Below are 27,411 nucleotides of genomic sequence, written 5' to 3'. Positions count from 1 at the left end.
ATGTGAGCTCCTTTGAGAACAGGGACCAATTTTCCCTTTCTTTGTATCCTCAGTGTTTTAGCTTAGTACCTTATTCATAGTAAGTTCTTAATAAATGCTTATTGATTAATTGATTGACTAACTCATACGGGACTGCAGATCAGGAGAGTAATGGGTTGTATACATATATAAAATCTGTAGGTCATATATATATATAGATAGATATAATACTTAAACCCATGGGAACTAATGAGGCCACCAAATTAGAGTGTGTAGACAAAGAAGAAAAGAAGGCCCAGGACAGAGTTTTATGGGCACACCTACACCTACAGACATGACATGCATAAAGGAAAGTTTGCAGTTAACATATTTATAAAACACTGTCACACATGTTGAGGTTTTAACACGTCATGAGTGGTTGAGCCTGAGAGTGGAATAGCTGCCTGGAGAGGAGACGCTTGCAAAGATGTGGGCAGAGAGAAGAGGTAATTTTTCTCCTTACTGCCAATAGTCATATAGTTTTAAAGGGGAAGCCTGGAGATTACTGCACAAAGAAAGAAGCATTCCTATCTCATAAAAGGATCAAGGCATCTTGTTTACATCTTGTTTACACAATAAAATCTCATCACGTGTGACCACATCCAGTGAATATGTCAGCTGAGGTGGGCAGGGATCCCCTTTCTTACATATTGACAATGATTAGAAAAGATTGAAAAGGAGCAGATGGGCAAGAGGAAAACTAGGAGAGGTCAGGGTCAAGAAAACCCAGAGAATAAAGAGTATCCAAGAAGAGAGCATGGTCAACCACTGCTCAAAAGCTTCAGAGAGAAGATGGAAGACTAAGAAAAACCCATCAAATTTGGTAATTAAGATGGCTCGAGTAGCTTTGGAGAGAACATTTTCCATTGAATGAAAAGGTTATAGTGTAAAGAGTTTAGAAGAGAATGAGAAGAAAGTGGAGGCAAGTATAGTTCTCCTGCTCCCCAGAGATGGGCTAAGAAAGGGAGAAGACATATAGGATGAAAGCTTAAGGGGATGGCAGGATCTGGTAAAAAAAATTATTTTAAAGCTGTAGGAGGATTGAGCAAGTTTGAAGATAGCACAGAATGAACCAGCAAGAGGGGAAGGTTAGATGGTAGAGGGGAGGAGGTTGATATGTACAGACACATACATAGGACATAGTGACCCAAAAAGCAGAAGCAGGAAGCCAAGAAGTGGTAGACCCACATTATTGACAGGTTGGTAATCAGGACACTGTGGGGTCACATCTCAATACTCCAGTGGATAGTGACTGAAGACAGGACTTTCTCACCCTTGATACTGCCTCACCAGCAATGGTCGCTGGCAATTTTTTTCCTCTTAATTCTACTTTCTTTCTTCCTTTCAGAATTGGGAGAAGTCTAGAAACTATCTCTTAGGAAGACCAACTTAAGGAATTAGAGATGTTTACCATCGGAAGAGCTCTTAGAAAAGACATGATTGCATTTCCTTAAAATGGCTGCCGAGCCATCATGGGGAAATGGGAGCAAAATTGTTTTGTGTGCTTCCACAGAGCAATACTATGAGAAGTAAGAAGTTACAGAGAGGAAGATTTCAGTTCAGTATGGGGAAAAAACTATCTACTCATTGGAGCTATCTAGCAACCGAACGGATTAGCTGGGGAATAAGCTCCCTATTGCTAGAAGTGTTCAAGCAGAGAATGAACAGCCCCATATTTGGTGATCTGTGAAGGGGATTTCTACATGTGGTGGGAGATTGGACCAGACGTGGCCCAAGATCTTATGACTGTAATTCCTTTTGGGGTACACAAAGAAGTTTCTGCCCCAGGTCTCTCTCATCACCAACTCATTCTTCATATAGTTGCCAAAGTGATTTTCTGACCATGTCCCTCACTACTCAATAAGCTATAATGGTTCCATATTGCTTCAAGAATAAATATGAATTTTAAAGTCCTGCCATTCACTCCCATTCCTGAAAGAGTTTCAGATCCTTTGTAAGGGCCAGGAAAGTGATTAGTAGCATGACTTCCTTTCTATTTTTTGTGATGGTGGAGAGAGGACCAACATTGGAGGTCCTGTGATGATGATGGTGACGATGACGTTGATGATAACTTATATTTCTATAACATTTAAAAGTTTCCAAAGCACTTTTTTTGTTTTAAAAAAGATTTTATTAAAGATCTTTACAGAAGAGCTTTGGGCATACCATTCCAGGTGTCGTAGAGTCCTGTTATGCAGTGGGCACTGGCTGGGTCGTATCTGGTTACTCTACCTTCCCACTCTTCTTCTCTGAGATGGAGGTGGTAGGAAGAATCTCATCCTTGGGCTCTATGATGCGCATGTGATTGGGCAGGTGCTTCTTAGGACCAATCTTGCCACGTGGGTCCCAGGGCAACATGATTTTGACTTTGATTCCCAATACATCTGAATGTCACCAAGGTTAAATACGAAGCGGCTTCATTTATATAGCCTGAGACAAAGATCTGACAGAATGGAATACTATTCTAGTGCAGAAAAGCTCTTCAACCCCTTCTCAGACAAATGCCTCTATATCAACCAAAGACAAGATACGTTTGCAAAGGCCCCCAAGTATAGTGACACAAAACATGCCAGTGCCGGGGGACTCAGAGCAGGATGTGCCCTTTCTGACTCATCATTTTTGTCGTTATCACTGGAGTCCAGAGCGCTTTCTTCACGATAATCTTGTGAGGTAGACAGTACTGGAGTTATCATTCCCATTTTACAGGTGAGAAAACTGAACCTCAAAGAAGTTATGACTTTCCCAGGGGCATATAGCTAGTAAGTGTTAGAGACTTAGGAGCTTGGGGCCCCATTAGGAGAGAAAAGAACTTAGAACTGGGAGCCTGGATACACTGACCTCCAACCTCCCAGATTTGCTGAGGGCTATCCTTGTCCTCTTTGACGTTGCTTTGGCATAGCTATGCTTCTGTGCTACACTGAAAACAGGAAAGTGGCCTTGAATCCTATCCAGAAATTAGATTTGGCCTTTTGCTCCCTCGTACTCCAGGAAAACAACTGCCCTTCCTTCCTGAGCAACAACACAGCTCCTGGCATCCCTGTTCCACCCTGTTTCCTGTCTTCCCAAAAAAAACCTGGAGCAAAGATGCCCAACGGGGAGCATCCTGTTTTCTGGCCTTAGAATCATAGAATGACAGAGCTAAGAGTACCTTAAAGATTACCTAGTTTACCTCCCTCATTTTACAGGGGGGGGAACTGAAGCCCAGGTTGGGCAAGGGACTTGCCCAGGGTTATACAATTAGTAGCAAAGACTTAATTCAGATCCAGCTCTTCTAGCTCCCAGCCCCCAAATCTTTCTCCTGCACCATGCCTTAAGTCTCCTTTTGATTTGGGCGTCCATTCCTCTTTGGGCTCTGGGTCCACCCTCCTTGGTTTCTGGTCAAAACTAAGGTCTCTTCTGGCAACCTTATATTCTCTCCATTGACCTATTCTCAGCCTTTCCCCCCAAGTGCTTCCGTTTGGTGCCATCCGATTCTGAATTTTGATCTTTTTGTTTGACTTTTTCTAAAAAAGGCCTCAACTCAACCCATTTCAGCTCCCTGGAAAAATCATTCCATGAGTTCTACCTATACTGTGTAGTGGGGATCCAGCACAGTATACATTGACCCTATAGTCAGGACACTTGGAGTTCAACCTGAGCTCTTATACTAAATACGTGTGACCTTGGGCAAGTCACTGAGGTGTCACCAAGTCACACCCCTGCTCTGAGATTCAGTTTTCTCAGTAATGATATTTATATTACCTGCCTCTCAGGCTTGTTGGGAGTGGGGGAACACTTTGCTGATCCTTATTAGCTGCGCTACCTCAGACAAGTCACTTATTCTACCTGTGCCTTTTTTTCCTCATCTAGAAAATGGAAATAATAGTATCTGTATTATCTACCTCATTAGATTGTTGTGAGGCACACATGAGTTGATAAAGCATTTTGCAAACTTCAATGTACTAGATGTCAGCCATGATAGTAATAGTAACAATAAACATTATTAATTAACCTTGTTACTGTGACCATATCCCTAATTCAGGAATTCACAAAACATATTTGCATATTAAAAATCTCACCGTCTTTCCTATAGAAGTCCTGTTGTTCTTCCTTATTTTCCCAACATTTCAGATGCCATGTTCCATTTCCATTTTAATTGATATAACCTTTGTATAGGGTCATTTAAAAAAAAATAGAGTTTCCAATTACTCTCCCTCCTCAACAATCTCTTGTAACAAAGAACAAAAGAGAGGAAAAGAAAAACAGTTCAGCCAGACTAAGAAAAAGTCTGATGTTATTTGCAATGTTTCTCACATATACCCACCCCTCCAACCTTTGCACAGAAGTAGAGGAGGGAAAATGCCTTTTCCTACTTTTTCTTTCTTTCTTTTTTGGAGGCAATTGGGGTTAAGTGACTTGCCTAGGGCCACACAGCTAGTGTCAAGTCTGAGATCAAATTTGAACCCAGGTCCTCCTGACTCCAGGGCTAGTGCTCTATCTGCTGCACCAACTAGCTGCCCCACCCCACTCTTTCTTGAGGCCATAATTGATCATTATAATTTTGCAGCATTCTGTTTTGATTGTTTTGTGGTTGTTGTTTCCATTTGTGTCATTGTGGTCATTGTGTTTTGTATATAGTTTTCCTAATTTTGATTGATTTCATTCTGCTTTGGTTCATATAAATCTCCCCTTGATTGTCTGAATTCATCACACTCGATGTTTCTTATAGCACAGAAATATCCCATTACATTTATTTACTTCAAGTTATTTAGCCTTTCCCTAATTAATAAGCATCTACTTTGTTTCCAGTTCTTTTGCTGTCACAAAAAGGGCTGCTATGAATATGTTAGTGTGTATAGGATCTTTCTTTTTGTTATTTACCTCCTTGGAGGTATATACCCAACAGTAAAATCTTTGGGTTAAAGGCTATGCATGTTTTAGTTTCTTTATTTGCATAATTTCAAATTACTTTCCAATTCATGCCTCCACTCACAATGCATTAATGTGGTCCTCTTTCCACAACCCCTACAGCATTGACTGTTACAATCTTGTCATCTTTGTTAATATGCTTGGTGTTAAGTGAAACCTCAGAGTTTTCGTTTGAATCTCTCTTACTATTCATGACAAAATGAGTTTTTATTGATTGTATCACCATATTTTCCCTTCTATCCTTCTTCCTCCTCTTCCCAGAGAGCCATCCCCTATAACAGATATTTTTAAAGGCAAAAAAAGAGGAAAAAAAAGTCATCGTATGTGATTGATACATTGAAAAAGTTTGAGATTCTATACAGTGTGCCACAGTTAGGGACCTTTTACCTTTGCAAAAGGGTGGGCTGGAGTGTTTTCTCATAGCTCTTCTTTCAGGTCATGTTTGTTCTTCTTAATTTTGCAACATTCACTTCTGATTTTTTGTGTGTGGCAGTTCTTTCTATTTACATTGCTTAGTCATTGTATGTATAGTTTTCTTGGTTCTTCTTTCTCTACTCTCTAGCAGCTCAGATCTTTCCATGCATTTCTTTATTCATCAAATTCATCATTTCTTACAACACAGTAATATTTGATTACATTCATGTACCACAATCTGTTTAGCCATTCCTCAATCAATAGATATCTATTGTGTTTCCAATTCTTCACTATCATAAAAAGGGCTGCTATAAATATTTTGGTTTCTATGAGGACATTCTTCTTATCAATGGCCTCCTTGGAGGATGAGCCTAGTAATGGAATCTCTGGTCAGAAGGTGTGGACATTTTAGTCCCCTTATTTGCATAATTCCAAATTGCTTTCCAAAATGGTGGTGCTGATTCACAGTTCCACCAACAATGCATGAGTGTGATCCTCTTTCCACAATCCCTTCAACACCGACTATTCCCATCTTTCATTATCTTTGTCCATTTTCAGGTTGTGAGGTAAAACCTCAGGGTTATTCTGATGTGCATTTCTCATATTGTAAAAGGTTTAGAACATTTTTTCCTATAGTTATTAATAGTTCACAATTCTTCTTTTGAGAACTATTTGGTCATATCCTTTGATCATTTATCTACTGGAGGATGGCTTTTGGTCTTCTATATGTCTGCTAGTTGCCTATATGCCCTACATATCATTTTTCAGTAGAGATGTAAACTAGCTATTTTTGTACCTGGGGTTGTACAAAGTGTACTTGGGACAAACTGCGCAACCCAAAGACTCAAGCCAGAGCTTCTAGCACACATCATCAGGATAAGACCTCAAAAAGGGGATGAGGAGAAAATGGGTGGGGCCAGGGAGGGTGGGACCATCCATTGGGATGCTGTGATAAGTGGAGCTTGGAAGTGCAGTCTGGCAGCTTCCTAATTTTAACTAATTCTGTCTTACTGGATGCTGAGCACTGTTTTTTACACTGTGGGCTGCAAATACTTTTAGTGTCCTCTAAATTCTTCCTCCTAATTACAGCTCCATTATTGACTCATAATCCACTTTTTTGGGGGGACGAATATTTTACTACAAAGTCAAGTTGCAATACTTCCTACCTGGCAGTAGCCCATATCACATCCCAAAAGCTCCATTCCCAGGATGTGGGGGTGGCCACTTTTTCCATTTCCTGCCCTGCAGAGGGTTCACTGGTCTGGTCGCCTAACATGTTACTGATTGACCATGGGCAAATAGCAGATTCCCATATCAGGAGGTGACTGCCCCGGGGGGCAGCTCAATCCTTCATCATGGCTGTCACAGTCAGACTGTACATCTCTCTGGTCCTGCTCGCTAGCCTGGGGACCTCTCACTTTTTGATAAACCCTCTCAGGAACATCAGGGTGAGTCTAGACCCTCTGCTTTCTGAGATCTGGGTCATACTTAGGGTTTTGGTAACAAATAAGTGTGCATCCCAGTGCTGGTAGGCTTTTGGCTAGGCAGGCAGGCAGGTGGGAAATCCCTAAGGTATTTATTCCATGCTCCCCAGACTGTAATTGCTGCTTCCACAAACCAAACTCCCAAGGGAATAAATCTTACTAACTTTCCTTGATCCAGGCATGAAGGGTGTCTCTGGGTCAGACTTTCATTCTGGGTTTTCAGGCCTCTGAGATAGTTAGCAGGCTCTAGTGAACTAGAAAGCAACAGGCCTGGATTTGAGTCTTGACTCCACTACTGACCTTCCTACTGAGCTTGGAGCAAGATAACTTCTTTTCCCTGGCCCTTGGTTTCCCCATCTGCAAGATGGGAAGAATAACACCTGGCATCCTCACAAAGAGGAGCCCTTTGAAATAAAAGTGAAATTTTGTTGTTGTTATTTTTTTGTTCTTGTTTTGGTTTTTTTTGGTTGGGCAATGGGGGTTAAGTGACTTGCCTAGAGTCACACAGCTAGTGAGTGTTATGTGTCTGAGGCTGGATTTGAACTCAGGTCCTCCTGAATTCAGGGCTGGTACTCTATCCACTGCGCCACCTAGCTGCCTCCTGAAAGTGAAATTTTGAAAGAAGGAACTCCACAAGCGTAAGAGATTAGGGGGTGTTGGGAAGATCGGGTTGGGGGGAAGCCTCTAGGTTTGACAAGGTCATAAATTGGGATCAATTGTGACACCTGAGTCATCTCTTTCCAGATGCTCTCTCATAGAGGAGAAAGTCTTAGGAGCACTAGAGAATGATGGGGCTACTGGGGAGAATAGAAGCAGGAGTGAGAAAATCAGGAAAGAGCAGCCTTGGGGATCTGTCCTTGAAGGCCAGAGTTATATCTAAGCTGGGGCCAAAAGGCCAGGGTGGGAGCTTTAGAGGGTACTGACAGCCCTGCCCTAGTTAGAGCTCTGGCCTCTAAGGGCAGAACCCCAAGGGTGCCTTATCTCCTCCATTTTCTACTCCCTTTGCTGTCCCAAACCTTTGCTCCTCATTCATTCCCGTTCTCAAAGGCAGCTTGAGCATACCTCCTTTCCCCTGCATCTTGGCAATGTAGAAGGCCCAGGCAGTGTGGTCCTGCGGGGATTCTTCACATTCAGCTTTTCCCCCATCTAACCCTCTGCCTCCCTTACTCCCACTCCCCACCCAGGGATCAGTGATTTTGCCCTAAGATCCTTTTCTTCCTCTGGTGGTCACATCCCCAGGCCCCCTCCCCCGCCCTCCTCAGCAGCTGCCAGTCTTTCTGTGCTAGTAGCAGAGAGACTTTGAGTTGTCCCAAGGCATGCTTCCTCCTCCTGCATGAAGCTGAACCCAAGGTGAGCCTCCCCATCCTGCCTAAGGCCCCAAATGGCTATTTACGACTTTATGAGAGGCTCTGGGTCTGGGCTAAGGACAGTGCTTGCTTCTCAAGCCACCCCCAGGGTCCCAGCTCTGCGATGGGTCTGAGGAAAGTCACCTTTGGTCTCTCCTTAACCAAATTTTTGCCATTTTCTGTTTTCACAGAAGCGGAGCCTCCCAGATATGGTAAGTACTTTCATCACGTTCAGGAACGTTGCTCAATCGCCCAAGGTATAGTATTCAGAATACTACCCTAGGGTAGCACGTGTGAAACATCAGGGCCACACATTGCATAGTAGGGCCCTACATAGGATTCTCGCCTGGATCGTATGTACTATACAAACACAGCCAGGCCTTGCCCCGTACAATATCCAATAACTAGCTACTGTCTCCAAACAGGACTTTTAGAAAGTCCCTTCCCTTGCTAGGACTCCCCTTCATCTGTAAAATGAAGGGCTTGGATTAGTTGATCTCTAAGACCCCTTTCAGCTTTAAATTCTATTAGGCTATGACTGATTCTCATCATTCATTCATCCATCCATCCACCCATCCATCCATCCATTCATTCATTCTTTATCTAGTAAGTGTCCTGAGGATACAAATTATAATAAGACAAAATCCCTAAGCTCAGGGAACTCCTAGTCTACTTGGAAAGATAAATCTTACCCAGGAAGGGTTAACTCAAGGCACAAAGTAGGATATGAGATAAAATGAGATAATATTTATGAAATATTTTGTAAACCCTAAAGCATTATTGTCATTATCATCATCACCATCATCATCATCATCATCATTATTATCCCAGCATCAGAGGAGGGATATAAGCTATACTTGCTTGGGGCATTCTGTTAAGACTTTCTAGAGAAAGGGAATTGGGCTCTGAAGAATGGGATTCTTAGAATGATTTAGGGAGGAAGTATTGTTTTTATTGGGCCCTTAAGTTCTCAACTGGACTTCATCTCCTGGGGGCTGGGTCTGTGGGAGGGAAGTCTAGGTGAAACCATGAAAGGGTCCAAGAAGAGTATGGGCAGATTGCTGGATGTCAGACCCATACTGGGTAGAGAGAAACGAGATATGTAGGGCTTGGTGCCAACCCTTGGAGGCTGCCATCCTGAAAGATGGCACTATACCCTTCCTGGTTGTTCTCTAGCGCCCCTAAAAGAGCTTCAATTCAGGTCTGCCCAAAGGAACAAACTCTTTAATAACTCCCTGCTCTGTTTCCTAAGTGAAGTTCAGATTTCTTAGCTTGGCCTTCAGGGCCCTCTCTTCTAGCCTCATCTCATAGTATTCCCCCTCTTCCTCATATACTCTAGGCTTCAACCAAACTAGACAGCTCTCTGCCCTCCAAACACACCCTAAGGTCACCTGCCTCCATGCTATCATGAGCTCATGATGTTCCTTATTCCTGGAATGCCTACCCTCCCCTTCTTCACCTGTTGAATTACTGCCCATCCTTTAAAGTCCAGTTCAAATGCCACCTCCTCCAGGAAGCTTTCCCTGATTCTCTGGCCAGTTATAACTTTCCCCTTTGGGCCCAATATGGCACTGTTGTACTTCTGTATTATTAAGTAGTAGTTGGTTACTTAATGCAGACATCTGCACACAGTAGGTTCTTAATCAGGATTTGTTAAGTGTTACTGAATCCCAGCTCCCATCCTGGCTCCTGAACGGGCACTTCCTATGTGATGCAATGGCTCAGTCCTGCTACACTTTCTTCATCTCTCCCTGGGCAGGTTGTGAATGGCATTGAAATATATAGCACCAAGATCAACTGCAAAGTGACCTCCCGCTTTGCCCACAATGTGGTCACAACGAGGGCTGTCAACCGTGCAGACACAGCCAAGGAAGTTTTCTTCGATGTGGAGCTGCCCAAGACAGCTTTCATCACCAACTTCACCATGTGGGTATCTGTTGATTACTGCTTCCTGTTACAGGAGCTTTCTCCATGCTCTCTTTGACTGATCAGACTAACCCCACCTGGCCCTGCCATACCTGTCCTGGTTCTGAACCCCTCAGTATCACTGGAGCTTAGGACACTTACATCAGTTTACATCATTTCTAAAGGCTGTTTTGTTTTTTTTTTTACTGTCTTTCCCATTTGCTTGCATGTCAAATTAAACGGTCCTTATTCAGCATATCTTATGTGCCTAGCCCTTAGACAGGAGATAAGGGACCTCCAGAAGTAAGAAAGAACCTTTAAGACAAGATCATGGCTTCTTCCTTAGACCAAGAGGCCATACCCCATGTCTCCACCTCAGTTTGGGGGTTCCTTGGGGCGGGATGAGTCAGTTTCTGTTTCCTTGACTCTCCTCACTCTCCTTATCCCCAATCTATAGCAGTGAGCTCAGTAGATACCTAATGCATGGTGCATACACACATAGAGGTGGTTGCAACAAAGAGTAATAAAGACTAAAATTGGGGCCCTCAGGGAAATGGAATCTTTTGGACAGAAGCCTGGGGACACCCACACTTTGAGCCTGGAAGGAAGGAGGAAAGAATGGATAAAGACACTAAATGCAGCAGAATAATTCTCCTTGAACTTCTATTGTTTTGTGGGACTATTGGTATATTTGGATGCTGACGCACATCCACATGGGGACCCATTTTGTAGTTAACTCTGAGCATCTAGCCAAGGCCTTTGGGTACTTGACTTTGGTCCTTCTTAGATTCTTCCTAAAGAAGCACACCCCCAAGGTGGGAAATTGGGAAACTGTAGAAATTCTGTCACTTGTGACTCTGGGCAAGTCACATAACACTGATTGCCTCCCAAAACAAGGAAGAAAAGAAAGAGAGAAATACTACCAGCCATTTGGATAGCACAAAACTATTCTGAACCCTCCTCACATCAATCATCTCATTGATCCTTCCTAGCTTTTCAGGGGGCACGACAGACCATGGAAAGACTTTTTTTCTTCAGTACAACTAAATGATGGCCCAGGGTTTCTTCAGGGTAGGAGAGATGAAGCCAATCAAGTTCAAAAAAATAAAGCAGAGTTGACGATTGATGGACACTTTTGTGAACCATCAAAAGAGGTGAAAATGTGTTGATTAGTCCCATATATGTCGTCTCCCCTGTCCTTCTGTCGCTGTAACAAAAGAATGATAGTATTCTCTTCTAAGAAGAATAAGTGATGGCAGAAAGCATCAGAGGCTTGAGGATCTGTACACTAGAAGGCAAGAGTGACTTGACTGCTACATCTTCTTCCCAACAGGACAATCGATGGCGTCACTTATCCTGGAAACGTGAAGGAAAAAGAAGTCGCCAAAAAGCAGTATGACAAAGCTGTGTCTCAGGGCAAGACAGCTGGCCTGGTCAAGTAAGTGGAGGCTGGGCAGGGGCAGGGCATCTGGTACCCAGGCTCCCTGAGGTCTGTTGTGATGAGAGCTGAGCAGTGCAGGTTTGGACTCCCGCCACGTCCTCTAGCCTGGGCTGGCTCTGGTCACCCTTCATCCTTTGTGGAAATGCATCCTCTCACATCATCGTCTTTCCTCATCTGGCCTTGATGGCTTCTGACATACATACATACATACATACATAACATGTGTATCCACATATATGGACAGACTAATTTATGTATATCTCTTGTTGGTACATAGTCGTTTCCATGTTGTCTTTCCCATTAGACTGTGAATTCTCTGAGGTCAAGGATTGTAATGCTGAATAAATGCATGTTACCTTGATTTAACTTAAGAAATGGACACAAAAAAGTACATAGTAGATAGATCAGTGAGCTTGGAATCAGGAAAACGTGGGTACAAATCCTGTTGCTTATTAGCAATGAGACCTCGGGTAAGCCACTTAAACTCAATGAACCTAGGACATACCTATACAATATTACAGACATGCTGCTATCTGTAATGGTGGAGGGAGTACTTATATTAATCTTCTTGAGGAATCATTTGGCTGGGTCTGTAGGACCTGTGACATTGCCCCATTCCCTGTTCTGTACCCAGGCAAGAAGTTTGATTTAATTCTGGGAGTCTGGCCTCTAAAGAGAGGGGGCTCCCTTTTTCACACACTCAGCTCATTAAAAACATTTGGGCAGCTAGGTGATGCAGTGGATAGAGCATAGGGACTAGAGTCAGGAAATCCTGAGTTCAAATACAGCCTCAGACACGTTGTAGCTGTGTGACCTTGGGCAAGGCACTTAACCTCTATTTGTCTCAATTTCTTTATCTGTAAAATGGGGATAATAATAGCACCTTTTTCCCAAGGTTGTTGTGAGAATCAAAGGAGATAATAATTGTAAACTGCTTAGCACAGTGCCTGGCACATAGTAAGTTTTATTTAAATTATTATTATTATTATTATTATTATTATTATTATTATTATTAGATAGAAAGCTCTTAGCACAGTGCTTGGCATATAGTAGGTGCTATATGAATGCTAGTTATTGTTCTTCTTATTACCTCCCCTCTGGAATCCTGTGTCCCTTTCTGGCTCTGTCTGAAGTCCCATGATCTGTTTTATTTTAAAACTATTTATGTAGTAGCAGTCAAAGTATTTGCAATTCTAGTTCTATTGGTCTCACTTTGTATTACTTCTCAAAAATCTTTCCAAATTTCCTTCATATTTACCTCTTTGTTGGTGTTACCCCATTATGTTTGATCACACTACTCCTCCATTTTGATGGGTCTGTACTCTCACTTATATTGACACCTCACCCCACCCCCACCAGAACAGTTCATAACCCATCCACCCTTGCTCTTCCTGGGATCTTCTTGTCTCTATCCTCACATAAACTCCCCAACATGCAGGGGGATGCCTCTAAATCTCTTTCCATTGCTTGAATACAGAGTACACATCTTGTCCATTGCTTATCTCCCACTTTCCCTACATGAGCCACCATCTTTTGTAATTATATAATATACACATCTCTCTGAGAACATACCACTTTTCTTCTCTAATTTATCACTGGAACGGTGTTGCAATATGCTCACTTCCACCATTGCACTATAGGTGAGCTGAAATTTTTATATTTTGGAGTTTGTGGAATTCCACGAATCATAGCATCCACCAAATAACATTGTTTAAAAGATAGGCTTTCATTTCAGGAAGAAGCCTGGGATCTTAAAAAACATCATGCAATTTCCCAAAAGCAATCCACCCTGCTTTCCTTTTCTGTTCAATTCTGGGCCCAACTCACTATTCATTTGCAGTGTTAGTTCAAAATAATATGCACTAATAGACCAGCTCATCTGGTTATCCATCCAGCAGTATTTCATAGTCTGGACCAAGCATTCTTCATCCATTTGGTTTTTCCTGTGTGGATGTTTAGGTCAAATTCTTTTGAATGATTATGGATTGGCTCTGAAACATTCTGGGGTTTGATGCAATCAAGACAATGCCATCTACAAATAGAAATATATGAAAGACTTCAGCATCCCTCTTTCATTTGGTTAGCCATGCTCTGATTGGTGGACATACAAGTTATTTGCAATTTTTTTGCCATTATGTATGGGACAGATATAAATTTTTTACATAGATTATTCATCTTTTCCCTTTTTAATTATTAGTAGCAATGGAATCGCTGGGCCCAAAAGTATGACCTGTTCGTTTTGTGAAGTCCTTAGTGTTTTTGCTCTACTGCTGTCCAAAATGTTTGTGCAGGTCTACACTCCCATCAATGATGCATTTTTTCTTTTTTTATTAATTTATTTTGATTTACCAATAATCACTTCCATATGCTTTTGAGTTTAGAATTTTTCTCCCCCTTCCTCCCCACCACCCTCCCCAAGATGGCACACAATCTGATATAGACTATACATTTACATTCCTATTAAATATGTTTTCACATTAGTGATGTTGTAAGTAAAAATTAAAACCAATAGGAGGAACCATCAGAAACAGGAAACAAAACTCAACAGAAGAGAAAAAAATTAGCAATTCAGCTTCCATAGTTCTTCCTCTGGATGTCGATAGCATTTTCCATCACGAGGCCTCTGGAGATGTCTTAGATCCTTGTATTTCTGGGAAAGGTTAACTTTATCGATATTAGTCATTGCACAACGTGGCTGTTATTGTGTACAACGTTCTCTTGGTTCTGCTCACTTCACTCAGCATCAGACCATACAAGTCTTTTCAGGTTTTTCTGAAGTCAGCCTGTTCATCATTTCTCATAGCACAATAGTATTCCATTACAATCACATACCACGACTTGCTTAGCCATTCCCCAATTGATGGGCATCCTCTCAATTTCCAATTCTTTGCCACCACAAAAAGAGCTGCTATAAATATTTTTATACATGTGGGTCCTTTTCCCTTCTCTTTGGGATATAGCCCTAGAAATGCTATTACTGGGTCAAAGGGTATGCACATTTTTATAGCCCTTTGGGCATAGTTCCAAATGATGAATTTTTTGCTCTACCTCTCCACTATGAAGTCGATCATTTTTGTTATTTTTGTCATTCTAGTGGATAGGATTTTCATAATTATTAGAGAATTTGGGCACCTTTTCATATGGTTATTAAAGGTTTGTTTCCTTCTTGAAAATCAGAAGCTCATGTCCTTTGATCATCACTTTTGGACAGTGTGTATTTTTAATCTTATAGATATTTATCAGCTCCGCATAGATTCTAGATGTCAGAATCTAACATATTTTCTGCAAATACTTTTACTAATGTATTTCTTCTCTTCTAAAGATATTGTTTTTTATCATGTAAAATCTGATCTTTGAAATACTCATTTTTTTCTAAGATTTCTTTTACTTGTTTGATTGATACACGTGTTCCACCATTCCATAGGTAAAAATTCTTTTCTTTTAGTTTTAAAAATGATTTTAAAATATTGCTGATTTGATTAGTTTATTATGGCATATGTGTTAGATATTTTGTTTGTTTTTTGTTGTATAGTTGTCCAGTTTTCCTAGATATTATTGTTGAAAAAGTGATTCCACTGATGGATTCCAAGTGCAGATTGAAGCTTCTTTCTTTCTTTCTTTTTCTTGTTTTTTGCCCTCTGGCACATGGCTAATGAAGAAATTTATTTTGTATCATTTCATGCTTGTAATGGGTTTTATATTTCTTGCCTTCTCAATGGTTGGAGAAGTGGGTGGGAGGAGAGAGAATTTGGAACAGAAAATAAAATAAAAATGAAAGAATAACCACAACAAAAAAGACAGAAAGAAAACTGATTCTATTCCCCAGTGACTTTAAAGTACGGGTTTCTCAAAATACCTTTTACGCACATTGGATTTTAGTTCTCGGCTCTCTTCCATTCCATTGGTCCATTTCTCTATTCTTTTTCCTGCAACAGATAGATTTTGTAATTGTTGCTTCAATAGTCCATTTGAAGATGTTACAGGGAAAGGTTGACTCTCCCACTTCTATGGCTCTGGCTTTCAACTCTATCCAGGGCTTGGACTTCTCTCAGAAAGTATTCTGGGTCACAGGGTACCTCAGAGTTTGGGAGCCTGGAATTCTGGGACTCTCAAGGCAGAAACTTCCCCAGGGGAACAAGAAAGGATGATGCTGCATCCTTCTAGGGTTCCAGGATTAGAGAATTCTGGAGTCTCAGAGCTAGGGTCTTCAAAGGTCATCGATTCTAGCCTGTCCATACAAGAATTCCCTCTAACTTTCTTCCCAACGGAGGGTCATTTAACCTCTGCTTAACATTGTGGGATCAGAATTTATATTTGAAAGGAATTTGAGAGACAATCCAGTCTATCTCTTTCACTTTACAAATGAGGAGATTGAGGCCCAGAGAAAATAAGTGATTTGCCCAGGGTTGTAAATGAATTGGAGCTAGAGTCAGGATTTGAACCCAGGTGACTGAGTTCTAAATCCGTTGCTCTTCTCATCTGAAAACTTCCAGCGTGAGGAAGCTCACCAGCTTCCATGGCAGTCCATTCCATTCTTCATTGGGCAGCCCTGATCATTAGATAGTTCTTTCTCACTCTGAGCCAAAATCTGCCTCCCTGTAACTTTTACCCATTTTGTCTAGTGCTTGACTCTCTGGGCCCAAACAAGGCCCTCCTCCACAGCGCAGTCCTTTCGGGACCAGGGAGCAGAGGTCATGTCCCCAGTGAGTCTGCTTTTCTTCAGGTCAAACAACACCAATTCTTGCCACCTGGGGCAAGGAGTGAGAGGGATGTGCGTGTGCCCTTCAAGGCTGGCATTACACTAGCATGCTTTGTCCCTTTCTCTTGTCTTTACCCAGAGCCTCAGGAAGGAAGCTGGAGAAATTCACTGTGTCTGTGAATGTGGCTGCTGGCAGCAAAGTCACCTTTGAGCTGACCTATGAGGAACTGTTAAAACGGCACGAAGGAAAATACGAGATGTACGTCAAGGTTCAGCCCAAGCAGCTGGTCAATAACTTTGAGGTAAGTGCCTGGTGTTGAGATGCAGCTTCAGAGAAAAGCAGGGGCAGGGCAGGGCAGAGCTGTTGCCCAGAGGCTACAGGGGGGCCAGGGACATGGGCATTTCTGCTGATGGACCTTGGGGATGGGACTTGGGCAATTCCAGAAAGGTGCATTCAGTTGAGGATAGGTACGACCCAAGGTCAAGGACAAAGAAGCCAAGAGGGACCAGATGAGCATCAGAGGTAAGTCTTCCAGACTGAGGTCCAGAACATAAAGGTCAGGAGAGAAGTGGATGGCAGGTAGGAGGCTGAGAGAAGTATCAAAGTCACCACAGGGTGAACTGAACATAATGCCAGCTCAGAAACTATCTGAGGGCCAAATGTCTGACACCCCCCCCAACTCACTCTTACTCCCTCCTCCCACATCTCCCTTTTAGCCTGATCCAGGCTCACAGGAGAACACCTGGACATCCTACTTTCTCACTGAGTCCTAACAATGGGAAATTTATTGGGAGTGAGACCTGAGGATCATTCTTGCTTAATGGATAGGACCAGAGGTATCTCTTTCTCTACTGCTGTCCCAAGCAAAACTTTCTTGCTGTGTTCCTCAACACTCTCATCAAAGCCTGTTCTCAGGAAAGGACCAAAGCTCTTTCATCCTAAGGTATCAGTGCTTCTCACGTATACTCACATGCTAACAGGGATCAAAGCTAGATGCGTCATAGGATTAGGAGCTAGAAGGCACCTTAGATATCATTTAGTCCCAAACTCTCATTTTATAGGTGAGGAACTGAGGCCCAGAGAGGTTAGGGACTTACCCAAGGTCACACAGCTAAGAAGTTGCAGAACTAGGATTTGAACCTCAGATTCCAAAATTCAGAAATTTCAAACCCAGGGATCTTTTTACATGTGTGTGTGTATGTACACACATATATAGACACATTAAATACATGTACATATAGATAACTGAAATCAGTCTAGCACCTTTGCATATATTACCTCATTTGATATATTCTGTGATATAAAGATTATAAACCTCATTTTACAGATGACAAAACTGAGGCTGAGAGACATTAAATGCTCGTAGTCACACACAGCTAGTCAGTATCAGAAGTGCGATGTGAACCCAGATTTTTTGTCTCCAAGTCAAGTGATCTTTTCATTATGTCATGCTGTCTTTGATTTCAAGGCAAAAGCATAAAATTCTAATTGCAGAATTTTAGCCAGTAGCCCATCTGTGGAGTAGGTCTTTTGGAGGCTACAAAGTCCTACTCTTTATTCCTGGAACCACACTAATTTGGTCTCACTTTTTTTTACCTCCCCCCTCTCCTTTCCTGGTGTTGTAGATTGTGGCAGACATCTATGAGCCCCAGGGGATCAAAGAGCTGGATGCTGATGTTTCATTTATCACCAATGACCTGATGGATGTCCTCAAAATGTCCTTCTCAGGAAAAAAGGTACTGCAGACCATTTAGTGCCTAAAGGGGACGTGATACACCCATCTATCACTGTCTCCATGTTACCATGAGGATGCAGGGAATTCCAGTTTGGGGGCTGGGGACTCAGAAACTTTATTCACATCATAAATTGTAGGCATGATCTGCAAAGGCAAAGATTAAATCAGGAGAAGGGCCCAAGTAACCTGCCCAAGGTCACACAAAAAATGGATGAAGGAAATGGGACCAAAACGCCTCTCCTAACTGCTGGTCCAGGGGTTGTTTTTTTTTCTTTTTCCATTAGACCTTGATGCTTCTCATCAATTGACTAGGATTCTGGAATCTAGAATCTTAGAGCTGGAAAGTAGCCCAGAGGGAATCTAATCTTATGTAGAAACGTACTCTCTGACTTTCCCAGCAAGGAGCCATACCTTGTTCTCCTTCTGCCGAAGCAGTTATTGCTGGGCAGATCTCAGTGTTGGGACATTCCTTATATTGAACCAAAGTGAACCTCCCTGGAACTTGTACTCATGAATGCTCATCATGTACTCTCAACATTGAATCGCTGGTACAAACTCCGAAATGCCAGAACCAGTATCTTTCCAACATCTGACATCACCGGACAAATTCGTCTCCTCTTCCTTTCAGGGCCACGTGTCCTTCAAGCCAACTTTTGATCAGCAACGTTCATGCCCAACTTGCTCCACTTCTCTCTTGAATGGGGACTTCATAATACGATATGATGTCAACAGAGAACAACCTGGAAATGTGCAGGTAAATCCTATAATTCATATAGGCTGTAAAAGAACCACTTATCAGGTAGAGAACTGAGTGTGATTCTGGGGCCTCTAGTGGAATCATCAGGAAGGGATCACTATGAAGGAAGCCTTAATGGGTTGTGAGTCTAGCCAGCCTTTCTAGCCCCCAATCATGGCTTTCTCCATTCGCTGATGAGGGCACCCAGGTAGCCACATTTTCCATTAATAGTGACGTTGTCTAAGCAACTGTTTACACTGGGCTCATTCCCTTAGAAGAAAAGAAATAAATAGCCGATCAACAGATCAACAAGCATTTATTAAGTACCTACTATGTGCCAGGCATTGTACTTATCACTAGGGACATAAAGACAAGAGAAGAACCAGTCCCTGCCTTCTGGGAGCTTACATTAAATTGGAGGAGACAACATGCGTGTAGATAAATATATAAAAAGTAAATATGAGGGTTTGAGGAAGGCGGGTGGAGGTGAAGACATTAGCAGTTAGAGAAGTCAGGAAAGCTTTTATATAAAAGGTAGCTCTTGATCTGAGTTTTGGAGGAAACGTAAGAGGCAGAGATATGGAGGAAGTACATTCCAGGAACAGGAGATAGCTAGTGCAAAGGTTTAGAGATGGGCGATGGAGGGGAGTATGTGGGGAACAGTTAGAAGGCCCGTTTGACTAAACCACAGAGCGTGTGAAGGAGAAGTCATATATAATACACCTGGAAAGGGCTTGTGATGGGCTTTAAATGCAAAAGAAAAGAGTTTGCTCCTAGAGGCGATAGGGAGCCCTGGAGTTTGTAGAGCAGGGGAGTGTCATGGTCAGGTCTTCTTTTTAAGAAATAACTTTGGCAATAATGTGGAGGATGGGTTTGGAGAGGGGAGATACTTGAATCAGGGAGACTAGCTAGCAGGCTGTTGCAATAAGTAGATGAGAGGTAAGAAGAGCCTGAACTAGAGTAATGAGAAGGCAATTGAAGCCAAAGATGTTGTAGAGGTAGGAACAAGGAGATTTGACAACCAATTGTGTTCTGATTTTATTTTTCAGATTGTCAATGGCTACTTCGTGCACTTCTTTGCTCCCGAAAACCTCCCTGTTGTGCCCAAGAATGTGGTGTTTGTCATAGATGTCAGTGGGTCCATGTCAGGTCAGAAGATGACTCAGGTATATGATCATTCTATAGAAAAGGCCAAGGGATACAAATGGGAAGAATCCGTCATTTATTGCGCTGCTGGAAGGGAGTGGGCTGAGGGAACTGTTAGGGACATCCATGCCTTCACAATGAACCTGGGACATTCTTGACCAGGAAGATGCTATCACCTGCTCCACTAACCTGGGCAGCAGTAAGACACATCTTCTCCCACTCTCAGAGAATCACAGAATCTCAGAATCTAAGAGATGGAAGATCTAGAACAACGCACGTCTGAACATGAACCCTCTTGACCACATGGAGACTCCCAATGACTCACTACCTATCAAAGCAGAATGTTTAGGAAGTTGATCAAACTTAAGGCCATCTCTATAACTTCTACCCATTATTCCTGGTTCTGCACTCTAGGGTCCAAGCAGAATAAGATGGTATATAGTGAGTGGAGTGCTGGACTTGGAATCAGAAAGACCTGTGTTCAAATCTAGTTTCAGACACTCACTTATATGTAAAATGAGGAGATTGGACCAGAGGGTCTCTAATCTTTTTCATCTCTAAATCTATGAACTTTACATTTATCCCTTCTAGATTTTATCTTCTTTGATTTGGTCAATCACTAAGGTCAATCAAGTTCTCTTTAAATCCTAAGTTTCACTCAGAGCATTAGCTATTTCTCTTAACCTTGTGTCCTTTGCAAATTTGATAAGCATGTCATTTATGCTTTCATGCAAATAATTGATAAAAATGTTGATTAGTAGAGGACCAGGGACAGACATCTTAGACATTATTATAAATCTCCCTTTACCTTGACATTGATCCATTAGTCTCTACTTTCAGGGTCACAGAATTCAATGAGTTCTTAATTCCAGGTATACCAGATCTACAATATTCCCCTTATCTACTAGTCTATTGACCTTGCAAATAAAGAAAATAAGATTGCTATATCATGGCCTTTTTTGATGGGCCTGTGCTGACTTTTACTGATCACTTCTTCCCTTTCAAATTGCTCATAAACCACCTTTTTTTTCTTTCTTTCTCTTTTTTCTCTCTCCCTTTCATTTCTTTTATATTTTCTCTTTCCTTTCTTTCTTCTTCTTCCTTCCTTCCCTTCTTCCTTCCTTTTCTCTTTCCTTCCTCCTTTCTTTCCTCTCTTCCTTCCCTCTTTCCTTTCTTCTTTTCCTTCTTCCTGCCTTCTTTCCTTCTCTCCTTCCTTCTTTTCTTCCTTCCTTTTTTCCTTCATTTTTTCTTTCTTTCCTTCCTTCATTCCTTTCCTTTTCTTCACTCTCTTCTTCCCTTTCTTCCTTTCTAAACTTTGCCAGAATTTGAATGTCACTAGTTTAGAGTTTAAATTATCCACTTTTTTTCTCCCTCTTTGAAAATCAAGATGTTTAGATTTTAAGTTTAGGATTTGAATTACCATCAATCCAGACATAATTGTTTCTATATTAGGCTGAGGAAAATCTACCTCCTGCTATAGGGCTAATTTTATCCCTTTCCACTATCCCTCCTTCCCATAAGGGATCCAATGAACCTATTTCCTGCCTTTAGAAATTTCGTTGTGAGGATAGAAAAGCTTAAGAATGGTGTTGTGAAAGAACCAGAGGTGGCATCATCAGCTTCTGGGCCAATAAATGATATTCTCCACCCCTACTACCTGTGCTTTCTGGGCAGAAGAATAATGTTTGAGAACAAAGAATATAGATTCTACCATTAAAGAAGCCATTTTCTTAGTCCTTGCCCTCCTTCCTACCCGATTCTCCGCAGTTACAAATATCTTCACCTAATACAGAAAATAACTTGTTCAGAAAATGTAATGAATGAAAAGATGAAGGAAAAGCTAAGTAACAATGGGTAGTAACCACAAAACAAAAATGAAACCCTCAATTATAAATATGACCTCCTTAAATTCTTCATAAACTTCATTCTTGATCCATTCATTCCCAGCCTGGCTGCCCAGCCCTGTATCACTCTAACCCTCCACCTCATTGATCTATTATCTTGGGATGGAGGTAAGGGAGGTTTTCTTCGTTGTTTGTCACATAGAGATGTGCAGTCAGACTTCAGGGTGTTCAACTCTCACTTCAGCTTTCCAAGTGAAGTTTCTTGGCTGACTGTTTCTGTATAAGGGACTAGAAAAAAGGTAGAGAATACAGAAGATCCCAACATAGCACAGCGCTTTCTCCGTTCCAACCCAGCTGCACCTTAAAGTATGCCTGTCACCTTAAAAGTTTTTATAGTTGTGCTGTTTGTTTGATGTTTGTACAGTTTAAAATGATTGCTAAATTTGAGGAAAATAAAATTGCTTACACCTAAAAAGAGAAAGAAAAAAAATCAGGATGTTTGCCTACCTCTGGTCTTGAAGAACTTCCCTCATTTTCCATGATTTTTTTTCAAGTCACCAACAAGGTCTCAGCAAACACCCCTCCCAATTCTTTTACTAGCCCAGGATGTAGTGTCTAGGAACCTAGTGATTAACGTTGTTAAAGGCAGCTGGGGGTTCTCATATGATATTTTCACCTTTCTTAGGTTTTAATTCCTGTTGTTTTTTGTACCAACCTTCCCTTCCCAAAAATTCTTCTTTCCCTCCCCCCCCTTTTTTTTTTGGTGAGGCAATCAGGATTAAGTGACTTGCCCAGGGTCACACAGCTTGTAAGTGCTATCAAAAATTCTTCTTAAGAGAAAGATCAGAAGCCAAATGAGAGTTGAGTAGTTCTATCACCCTAGCTTCCCTAAGTAGCGTACCTATCTTTTCTTTGATCTTCCTCTTAATGCCTAATTTGTAATAATAATTGACACATATAGGATCTTAACCTTTGCAAAATGCTACACATACATGAACTCATTTGAATCTTACAACAAGTATTTGAGGTAGGTACTATTATCCTTATTTTACAGATGAGGACACAGGTTCCAGGAGGTTAAATACCTTCCCTAGAGTCACACAGTTTAGGAAATGTCAGAATTAAGATTCAAACCTAGGCTATCCTGACTCTAAGTCAAAATTCTATCCAGTAAGCCATACTGCTCCTGATATTTTAAAGAACAGTGCCACTCTTTGTATCTATCTAGCAGTTTCTTGCCCTTATGTCTTTTAAATTAAAAAAAAAAATCAAAACAAAACAAACCTATCCTCTCTCTTGCAGACAAAGCAGGCACTTCTCCATATCTTGAATGATGTAAGAGAAGATGATTTCCTGAATTTTATCCTGTTTAGCTCAGATGTGACCAGTTGGAAAGAAAATATGGTCCCAGCCACTCCTGAGAACCTCAAGTTAGCAAGAGAATTTGTACACAACATTCAAGACAGAGGAGGTAAGGCACTGTCAGCACAGTTGGCCAGCTTCATGTACTCCCATCCCACCCCCAAAGGCCCCTTTGTCCTCTTATCATCCATCCTCCAGATCTGAGTGGGGCTTGGCTGGACAGTCACAATCATCTCTGTGTGCTGAGTCCTGCTGCCTCCAGCTGAAGTAGACCTGGCTAAGCCTGGGGTTCTGGGAAAGCAGACTATGAGTGAATCTTTGAGAGGAGACTTCCATGCTCAATTTCCCTCAGCCAGGCAGGGACCATGGCCCAACTTCTGTAGAACATTGTTGATTCAGTAGGCATCCCTTACCCAGATTTCTTCTGGTTCCCATCTGGGGCCCCACATCTTCTTGGGTCATGCAAAGAAAGAGGAAGTTATAGAGAAAAGAATGAGCTCATATGATACAATGATACAATATGATAGAACTGGATGGACTTGGAGATCCCCTCATTCAAGGAGTCTTAACTGGAATCTGTGAATTTGTTTCTTAAATAATACTTTGAAAATTATATTTCAATGTAACTGGTTTCTTTTGCAATCTTGTGCATTTTATTTAATGCACTTAAAAGCATTACTCTGAGAAGGAGAATCCATAGACCTCGCCAGATTGCCAAGGGGTCCATGACATCCACAAAAAATGGTTAAGAATCCCTAGACTAGTTCAGTCCTCTCATTTTAAAGTTGAAGTTGAAGGCCAGAGAGAGACACTTTCCCAAAGTCAGGCAATGACTTAGCGGCAAAGCCTGGTCTCCTGACTCCCCAGTCCAGGACTATTTCTATTTTCCCAAACTACCCTGCTTGAGTCTAGGAGTAGGGGGTGTCATGAGGCTAGAACATTGATGTTACCTGGGTCTTCCATTAGCGGTCAGGAAATTGGCAGATGTACCTGCTTTAGGATGGATCTTAACTGGGTTCCTGGTTATAGACCCTGATTTTTATAGAAGTTACCAGCTGTCACTAGGCTGGGAACCAAGGAGGTCCCCAAGGCTGGAGAGGATATGGCCTACTCATTCCATCGCAGCATTTTGAGATGATAAAGCAGTGTTCAAAGATGTTTTTAAGGCTTTCCTTGTTTGGGTCAGGTGGCTCAGTAAGTTAGACCTCAGGCCAAAGACATGGGTTTAATCTTACTACTTAGCTTCTCTCTAATGCAAAGTCATCTGTTCATCCACCCCTCTAATGTCTCACTTATAGGTACCCTTGGTCACAAAGGGAACCAGGAAAGAGAATGCAGATGGTTCATTGTAGGGCCCATTGTTGGAGACACTGCTCAGAGCATATATCAAACAATCAATTAATCAACAACACATATATCAAGAACCTACTATGTACCAGCCACCATGCTAGGTACTGGAGATACACATACAATAAATGAAATAATCTCTGCTCAAAAGGAGCTTAAGTATCCTGAGGAGGCTGGGTGTTGTTCCCATATTCAAAGTCCATATGGTCTGACTTTTGCCACTCATTCATTATGTGACTTTGGTTAAGTGTTTTTCTCTTTCTCAGCTTCAACCTCTTCCCTAAAATTAAGGGAATGTCTAAATGATCTGTAAGGGGCAGGGTGGTGTAGTGGATAGAGTGCTGAGCCAGGCAGGAGGCCTGGGTTTAAATCCCGACTCAGACACTAGCTAGTTGACCACGGGTAAGCCACTTGGGCTTTTAATACCTCTGTTATCTAATCTGTGAAATGGGAATAACATTTGCTTGACCTACCTCATAAGATTTTTGCAAAGAAAAGTCTCTGGGAAACTGAAAGCACTATAACAATATGAGTTATTATTTCCAAATCTAGGCTTCTAGTTCCTATGATTTTTCCCACTCTCACAACCACAGTGCCCAGAACCCTGTAAGTTACAGCTTTCCAGGGATACACTCCAAAGGGAACACATCTGACACCCTCTGTCCCCTGGCTCTTTAAATGGAGGGCTGATGTTAGTATCTCACTGAATCCTAGATCTCTCTAGCCTCTCACATCTATCCTTTCCTAAGAGTCAGGCAGATTCCCAGCCACCCACCGACTGAGCCAGGCAGTCTGTTTACCTTAAGCTGCCTGGAAGCAGCTGGTCCTCTCTTTGCTGGCCAGCCAGATGTGGCACTTTTGGCCTGGAGGGGCGATGCTTGCCTGATTCCTCATGGTTCTTGTCTCCTAAGTGATTCTATTTTTTTCTGAGTAATAATAATAATAATAAATTCCTAAGCAACAATAATAACAGTACATATAGCATTTTAAAATTTGCAAAGCCCTTTATGTTACGTTATCTCATATCTTCAAAGAGATTGTAATGTGCTCCTTGCTCTCTGCCTCTGAAGGTTGTATAGTCCCCTCATCAGTGCCCACCCTAGGAAACTTTTGGCTTTGGCTTTGGCAGTGATGTCAGTTATAACTTTGGTTGGATTCTTCCACCAACCAACTTTCACAGGAAGATCTTGATGGAAGTATATCTTTAGAAATGTCCTTGGAACCAAGGCAAGATAGATGAATGGATAAATGAATGGATGAATGAATGATTGCATCTTAGAGCTTTAAAGAAAATCCCCCAAGCTCAAATCTTTCCCTCTGCCATAATAATATTATTTTAAATTAATTTTTTAAATTAATAAGTATTTATTTTCTTTCTCTATTCTGTACCCCTTTGGGGGACAAAAAAGAAAACTCTGTTGCAAATGTGAACAAGCAAGTCAAACAAAAAGCACCTGGGATTTTGTAGGTATGGGTATGATGTCTCCCAAGGCAGATCATGTTCCCTTCACTATCTTATCAATGGCTTCAAGAATTGTTACAACCCAAAAAACCCATCAGTTTGTGGCCAACCTGGTGACAATATTAACTGAATTTAACTAGACTGATGCTCAGGCCACAGACATCCACTTTATTACCAGGTCTATTCTCAAAACCTTTCCAAAAGGGTAGCACCTGCCTACCCATTAGAGGTAGCTTACCTCCATGATCTGATGAGGTATCAGTGGAGGACTTCCATTGCATCTTCCTCTAGGGTAGAATAATTACCATCATAGTGTCTCACACTCATAGAGGGTTTTTGACATTTTCCCAAGGCACTTACACATCCATTGTTACTTGAGATCCTCACGACAGCTCGGTGACATAGTTAGGCACAAAGATTTTCATTCCTATTTTACAGATAGGGAAAAAGAGGCTCAGAGAGAATAAGTGGTGTAGCTTATTATTTTTCATGGCTGTGTAACTTATTGGTAGGGGATTTGGGACCAGATCCTGAATCTTCTTAGGTACTCTATCAATTGCAAAGGAGAAGACCAAGGAGCTCTCCTTCAATGGAGTTCTGTCTGTCTGTCTGTCTGTCTGTGTCATAGCGACCAACATCAACGATGCCCTTCTCAAGGGCATTGAGATGATAAACAAAGCTCGAGAGATGGGAATCGTCCCTGAGAGAAGTACATCTATAATCATCATGCTGACAGATGGGGAAGCCAATGTTGGTAGGTGGCTGAGCAGCAGAAAAGGTGGGAGGGATAAGGGACCACGTGGTGGATTATGGGGATGGTGGGACTTAGTGAGGCCCTGCTCCTGGTGGGAGGAATTTGCACAGTTGTTATGGTACTGCAACTCATAATTTGGGGTTTGGGAGTAGCATCTTCAGTGAGCCAAAAAATAAAATCATTTGGGATAGCACCCACCTCTTCCTGTCTCTTTTGCTTCCTCAATCCCACAAGGCCAGTAGCTTACATCTCACTTATCTTCTGTTCTAGGGGCACCCTAGGGGTAGAGGAATTTAATTGTCCAAGGGATGAATCTGATTCTCTGCTAAACACTGCTTATCTCATCAAGCCAGAAAGGATTTCCTAAACTGCTTTTCATGGCCCTTTTCCCCATTTTTTTTTTAATTTTCCTCCATTCTTAACTTACCCCCTTGTGCCCAGCTCTGAATCCAGGCCTGACTCATCTGTACTCCCTCCTGCAGGAGAAAGTAGAGTTGACAAAATCCAGGAGAATGTGAGGAATGCCATTGGAGGGAAGTTTCCCTTATATAACCTTGGCTTTGGCAACGATGTAAATTATAACTTTCTGGAAAAGATGGCCCTGGAGAATCATGGGGTGGCCCGACGAATCTATCAAGACTCTGATGCCAACTTACAAATGCAGGTACGAATCAAACCCCAAGTCAGTAATAAATATTCCCCCTGCCCCAGCATCTTGGGCACAAGAACCAGTCATTCTATTCTTCTTATTTCTACTTCTAGAATTTTTTGATTCTAACCTCAAAATCTAAAATCCTATGCACCTGACT

The 27,411-nt window shown here is 41.8% G+C and overlaps 1 protein-coding gene across 1 annotated transcript in view; it reads left to right on the top strand.

Annotated features, from left to right (window-relative positions):
• The first annotated feature begins 6,668 nt into the window (after positions 1 to 6,668).
• ITIH3 (inter-alpha-trypsin inhibitor heavy chain 3) overlaps positions 6,669 to 27,411 on the top strand; it is a 32,222-nt gene continuing 11,479 nt past the window's right edge. Inside the window, exons 1-11 of the mRNA XM_027837245.1 lie at positions 6,669 to 6,788; positions 8,362 to 8,382; positions 9,930 to 10,096; positions 11,409 to 11,513; positions 16,355 to 16,517; positions 17,842 to 17,952; positions 18,580 to 18,705; positions 19,737 to 19,853; positions 22,980 to 23,148; positions 26,477 to 26,602; positions 27,085 to 27,266. Of these exons, the coding sequence (XP_027693046.1) occupies positions 6,696 to 6,788; positions 8,362 to 8,382; positions 9,930 to 10,096; positions 11,409 to 11,513; positions 16,355 to 16,517; positions 17,842 to 17,952; positions 18,580 to 18,705; positions 19,737 to 19,853; positions 22,980 to 23,148; positions 26,477 to 26,602; positions 27,085 to 27,266 (1,380 nt within the window). The 5' untranslated portion in view covers positions 6,669 to 6,695. The remainder of the gene's footprint in view (positions 6,789 to 8,361; positions 8,383 to 9,929; positions 10,097 to 11,408; positions 11,514 to 16,354; positions 16,518 to 17,841; positions 17,953 to 18,579; positions 18,706 to 19,736; positions 19,854 to 22,979; positions 23,149 to 26,476; positions 26,603 to 27,084; positions 27,267 to 27,411) is intronic.

The sequence above is a fragment of the Vombatus ursinus genome, unplaced genomic scaffold, assembly GCF_900497805.2.
Source record: "Vombatus ursinus unplaced genomic scaffold, bare-nosed wombat genome assembly UNPS02014820.1, whole genome shotgun sequence".
NCBI classification, from domain to species: Eukaryota; Metazoa; Chordata; class Mammalia; order Diprotodontia; family Vombatidae; genus Vombatus; species Vombatus ursinus.
The sequence above is the reverse complement of the archived record's forward strand: the minus strand, read 5'-3'. Positions and strand labels throughout refer to the sequence as shown.